General features: G+C 53.4%; 1 protein-coding gene across 1 annotated transcript; it reads left to right on the top strand.

The window, feature by feature from the left end:
* Positions 1 to 338: 338 nt before the first annotated feature.
* Positions 339 to 5,566, top strand: NKX2-4 (NK2 homeobox 4). The gene is made up of 2 exons (XM_053397500.1): positions 339 to 930; positions 1,299 to 5,566. The coding sequence occupies exons 1-2, from the start codon at positions 546 to 548 to the stop codon at positions 2,027 to 2,029; spliced, it is 1,116 nt and encodes a 371-aa protein (XP_053253475.1). The 5' UTR covers positions 339 to 545; the 3' UTR covers positions 2,030 to 5,566.
* Positions 5,567 to 5,941: the final 375 nt, after the last annotated feature.

Raw genomic sequence — 5,941 nt, 5'->3', positions numbered from 1 at the left:
GGTTCCCAGTGAGCGGGGTCGGGGTCCCGAATAGTTGCTGAGGGAACCCTCCGAGTTGGGGTCCCTCTGCCTCTGAGGGCCTCGGGGAGGCGGGGTCCCCTGTGCCTCGCAGGGGCTCCCTTTGAGGAGCTTGGGGTGGGGGCTCCTTGTACGCGGGGAGTGGTTTCCTACCTTGGAGCAGCTGGAGGTGCCTCTCTAATTGGCGGGGGACCCCCCTCTCCACTGGAGGGGGCTCCAGCCGCAGAGGCAGCGAGTGGCTGCTGGGGGGGGCAGCCTTCCTTGTGGCTCCGCCCCCGCCGGTGTCTGTCGTAAAGCGGGTGCCGCCGGACTAAAAGAAACCCCAGCTAGGAGGCGAGAGCTGCGGGAGGGCTGGCGCGCCGCCGCCGCCTCCTCCTGCTGCCGCCCCCTCCTCTCCTTGGCCGGGCTCCCGCGGCGGCGGGCGGCGGCGGCGGCGCTCAGCCCCCTTTTCGTCCGGACTGGGCAGCCGCGTCGGCCGGGCGAGCGAGCGAGCGCGCAGGGAGCCCAGGAGATTCGCCCGGCGAGCCATGTCGCTCAGCCCCAAGCACACGACGCCCTTCTCCGTCTCCGACATCCTCAGCCCCATGGACGAGACCTACAAGAAGTTCGGCGCCATGGACGGCAGCCTGGGCGCCCCCCTGGGCGTGGGCGCCGCCGCCTACCGGCAGCCCCAGAACGCAGCCCTGCCTCCGCCACCGCAGCAGCACCCCATGGGCGCCCACAACGCCGCCGCCGCCTACCACTCCATGGCGCACGCCGGCGTCTCGCAGTTCGCCCACGGCCCCGTGGCCGGCTACTGCAATGGCGGGCTGGGCAACGTGGGCGACCTGGCACCTTATCCAGACAGCGTGCGCGGAAGCGCAGCCGCCTCGGGCTGGTACGGAGCCAACGCGGATCCCCGCTACCCCACGAGTAAGCGGGGAGGGGCTAGAAGGGGATAGGGCTGGTGGGGCTGGTGGGGCTGGGTACTCAGACTGCGTTTTCTCTTCCAGCGCCGCACCCCAAATCTGGACGCCCTTACCCCTAAATTTGGGGAGCTAATTGGAATTCCGCAGTGGGGAGGGGGAAAATACTTTGGACGTGCTCAGGGACACTCTTGACATCTCAGGGCGCATAAGAGTCCCAGCTCTTTGGGACTCAGTCGCCTTAAGCGCTTAATAAAGCTGAGCTCTCCATACTTGGTGAGGGTGACGCTTTCGGCCCCAGGTCCCTTTCCCCGAGATTGCCCTCTGCTCTAACCGCCTCCTAACTCTCCCGTCTGTGTGTGTGTGTGTGCTCAGTTTCCAGGCTAATGGGCCCGTCGGGGGGCATGAACATGGCCGGCATGGGGGCTCTGTCGGGCATCGCAGAGGCTGCCAAGTCCCTGGCGCCCGGGCTGCACGCTGCGCCGCGGAGGAAGCGCCGGGTGCTCTTCTCGCAGGCGCAGGTGTACGAGCTGGAGCGGCGCTTCAAGCAGCAGAAGTACCTGTCGGCGCCCGAGCGGGAGCACCTGGCCAGCCTGATCCACCTCACGCCCACGCAGGTCAAGATCTGGTTCCAGAACCACCGCTACAAGATGAAGAGGCAAGCCAAGGACAAGGCCGCGCAGCAGCTCCAGCACCAGCCGCAGACGCAGACGCCTCCCGAGGGGCCCGGCCTGTGCCAGCAGCAGCCACAGCAGCAGCAGCAGCAGCAGCAGCAAGCCCAGGCGGCGTCTCCCAGGCGCGTGGCCGTGCCGGTTCTGGTCAAGGACGGCAAGCCCTGCCCGCACAGCGCCGCCGCCGCCTCCGGTCAGTCTGTCGGACAAGCTCCCAGCGCCAGCGGGGCCGGGGGCAGCGCTGCCCAGCACCCCCAGCAGCAGCAGCAGCAGCAAGTGACCTCCCTGGGCCAGGCGCCGGACCTAGAAGAGATGTCCCCCAGCCCGCCTTCGCTGCACAGCCAAGTGGGCGCCCTGGCGCAGATGGACGCGGCGGCCGTCGAGTATAACGGCGGCCTGGTCAACGCCAGCTTGCTCTATGGCCGGACATGGTAACAACCCCACAAACACCTACCCACCCCCGCACACACACCCCAAAATAAACCGAACCGCCCTGTTGCTCTTCCTCCCCCGACCCCCGCAAGAGATGCCCGCTCCCGGGACGCAGCGACCTTCTCCTGCGCTGGCGGGCTCCGACGGCAACCAACTGGACTCGGTTGGCTTAGGGAGACAGGGGCAAGCTCCCTCTGCCGTCTAAGTCCTCCTCGGCTCCAGATCATCCTCAGGCCACAAGCCCAGGTATCTGCCTACTTGCTGAAGACTACAGGGGGATTAAGGAACGATTTGTTAACACGGAGTTGGGGATTATCCGTTGGGAGCAGGCTGTTCTCTGGCGTAATTTTGTCACCCGCTCCAGTGGTGGGCGGGAAAGCGGGGCAGAGAAGCCCCCCAGCCCCAGCAAAGCTTGATCTGAATATGTTCATCAAGACAGTTCCTGGGTGGTTCCAGAACTGGGCTGGATCGGTGTTTTGTACATATCCGATCAAGGCAACCGAGCAAGATCAACAATGAAGTGCAGTTTATCTCTGGAAAAAAGGGAAGAGATCCTGTTACTAACACTAATAATAATTTTATATGGGAGTCCCTTAAGTGCAATCTCGTTATTATTGATTGAGAGCTGATTGAATTGGAACTCGAGGTCGACTATCAGCATGATCCGCCATTTTTACAAAAGGGAAGGCGCAAGTGTCGCCTGGACGGTGGCGGGGAAAGGGAGAGAGAGGGAGAGAGAGGGACCCTGACATTCGGGATACCCCGTCATAGGGGTAATTTCCAATACAACTTTTTGGACGCGGACGCGCAGGTTTAAACAGAAAGAAAAGTTTTTAATTATTGTTATTTACTATGTGTTCGAATGTATTACTGGCAAAACCTCATACAAACCCAGCCATTGCAGAAAGAGCAGGCAAAACAAACGGGCGCCTCGTTTCACTGAAAGATACATGAACAGATGAGAAAGACGCGCACCGCTCCCTGCCTAGTTCCCATAACAGGTCCAATTCCGTGAGAAGTTCTCCTGCGCAAACCCCACTGAAATCAATGCGAGCTGAGGAGGAGCTCCAATAAACTTTCTCGGGGAGCAACGTGCGCCTCACTGAATTGGAATCTCCACGTTGGTAAAATAGGGTTAGGACTGTATTAAGAGCTGGGCTCTTAAGAGGACCAAAAGAAGCAGTAAACATGGACGGGGCGGATAGAAACGGCAGAATTCCTCTGTCCATTAGACTGGGAGCAAAGGATCGAAATAAATCCACAGGCAGGAGAAGGTGGCCCTGAAACTGGAAACAAATTATGTTTGCCTTTGAAGGCTGAAATCCTCAGAAAAGTTTAAATTGCAGTGGGCTTTAAACAGTCTCGACCCAGTGTAGGATTGCGTCCAAAGTAATTTGTAGTCTCTGGCGTGGGCAGGAAAATCGCTTTTACATAATTTTGTAAGTCTGTTCTTTGGGCGGCGGGGGGGGGGGGCTTTATTCTGTTGTTTTAGTTGGCTGGCTGCTGTTTGCTGTTGTTTGCTGTTCTTAAAGAATGGGATTATTATTCCTTCCAACACGCCGGGTCTGAAATAGATCTGCCGTTCTCAAAACTAGCACGAGGTTTGTTCGTAACCATTTTTCCTCAAATGGTCATCAGAAGCAAAGAGATAATGTCCCACGAAGTCCTGCTTGGCGGAGGCCGTGTGTGTGTGTGTGCGTGTGACTTTTAAATAAGTGGGTACAGTTTGAAAACCTCAGATTGAAAATAACACGAATAAAGTGAAGGCTGGATCGAAATCTGATCACAACCATGTCAGTGAGCCGATTCTGCCTACTTTACGCAAAGCAAGGGGATATCAGAAATTCATAAAACAGGATGCCCGAGAAGAGAGACGCTTGTGGTGCCGCGGTTGTTATAGGCCTATTGGAGGGAAGTTCCCGGTTTGCTGCTGCTTTTTTTAAAAAATTGATAACATAGGAGTTAATTTATATAATTTATGCCATTAGCTTTAAAGCGGGCACAAGCTCACCTGCCAAAACCCCACTGGCAGGACCAGGAGCCACGCGAAACCAGGGAGTTCCCGGTTCACATTCGTGGAGATGGCGCAGGAGAACTTCCAGGAGGCTTTAAGGTCCCGCTTTACCGAGCTGAATGGGGCTTTGCTACCACCCAGCTCTAAGTGCTTCTGGCCGGTGCTGAATTGAAGTTTCTTCCGCGCAAAGAGTTCTGTTTAGGATCTCAGAGCACAACCCAAGTACTCTTGCCCAGCGCACAGAATTCCCCTCCCGCCCTGGAATGGCGCGATCCTATGCACGTCTACTCAGAAAGAAGAAAGACATTTCCTTGGGAGGAAGTCCGTAGGACTTATTTCCCAGTAAACACGCGAAAGACTACGCTTTCAGTGCATTTTAGGTAATTATTTTGTAAACACGTTATTGGGCATGATGGATTTCCGTGTCTCCACAATTAAGATAAATTTGGGCATTTTCCATTGCTCTATTTTCTCCGTATTCCTCAAAGTGACATTTACTGCTAAGTTTAGGTGGGAAGTCAGTTCCATTAAAACAAATGGATAGTTCTTTTTGAAGTTAACACTAGATCTTTGGAAATACAGTATGTGTCATTTAAAATAAACTCGGAACCAAGAGGACGCGATCTAACCAAAGCTAGGCTCTTGTTTAAGTCTTTTAAACGAGAAAGCTCTAGTTTAAATCTCTGTCTCTCGTTTCACACCAGTATGTTTTTGAAGTACCACACTTGGGCTGGATCCTGTCCATTCGGAGCAAGTTAGACTGCGATGGAAGGCCCATTTGAATTTAGAGGGATTTAGGCTGCACTCGCCACTTACCTAAGCCACATTTAGTTCAATGGCACTTTCTTTTATGTAAGCGCATGTTCTGCCGCACGTGGCATTTAAGGTGATTGCAGTCAATGGGACTTAAAAGTTAGTGACTCTGAATTTACTTTAGCTGTATCAGGTTAGTCTTAGAGGGACTAAGACACCGTGTTGTGTTTAGAAGTCGGGTTAAAAGAAAAGCAAAGCAAAACCACGTTGTGAACGAACGTCTTAAGGCTGCAATCCTAAATACTAGGAAATCAGTCCCATTGAACTCAGTGGGTCTTACTTGGGAACGCCAGTTAGAAAATGCATGGGGAAGGAAGAGAGAGGCTCAGACCGCAGAGAGACGAAATAGGCTTAGCATATTCTGTGGTGTTTGGCTGATGCAGGATTTTCGTCTTCTTCGCTGCTCCGGACCGAGGCCCGGAATGCTACCTATAACAAACGGCACACCTCTTTCCGATTAAATCCGTTTGCGATTCAACTATAAAAATTATGAGATGGCACAAATACCTGGGAGTAAGTCTGAACTTACTGGGACTTGCTTCCCAGGAAAAATGCACAGGATCGGACTGTAAGTACTTAAATCCAAGTATTTGGACTTAAAGGTAAAAGGACCGGGTTGCATGAAATGTTACAATCCTGCTGCACCCTCACTTCCCTCCCACCTCTTATTGTATTTACTATCCTAAATAAACGTTTGGACAAAACATACTTTAGCCATTTGCAGACACCAGTTTTATTTTCCCTGTTATCTTGATTAGGATCACTTTATTTGGACCAATAAATATTCATTTTTAAGTTACTGTTCTTTGGGACTTAAAAGACAGTGACAGCCAATTGTCTTAAAGTAAGAGAGAATAAGGCGGGGGCTGGGAAATATCAGCGACAAAGAACTTTTTGGAAAAGGAAAGCGTGCGAGATGGAGACAGAAAAACAATTCCATAATTATTAGGGAACTGGTGAGTTATTCGCCTGTTTTTAAGATGTACGCTTACTTACCTGTAAAACTAAATGCATTGCCTCGAAAGTCCATTGGACGTGGCAATACTCTCGAGTAAATGTGCATACTGTGACCCGACAATCCTATATGC

Source organism: Podarcis raffonei, chromosome 7 (assembly GCF_027172205.1).
Source record: "Podarcis raffonei isolate rPodRaf1 chromosome 7, rPodRaf1.pri, whole genome shotgun sequence".
NCBI lineage: Eukaryota > Metazoa > Chordata > Lepidosauria > Squamata > Lacertidae > Podarcis > Podarcis raffonei.
The sequence above is the reverse complement of the archived record's forward strand: the minus strand, read 5'-3'. Positions and strand labels throughout refer to the sequence as shown.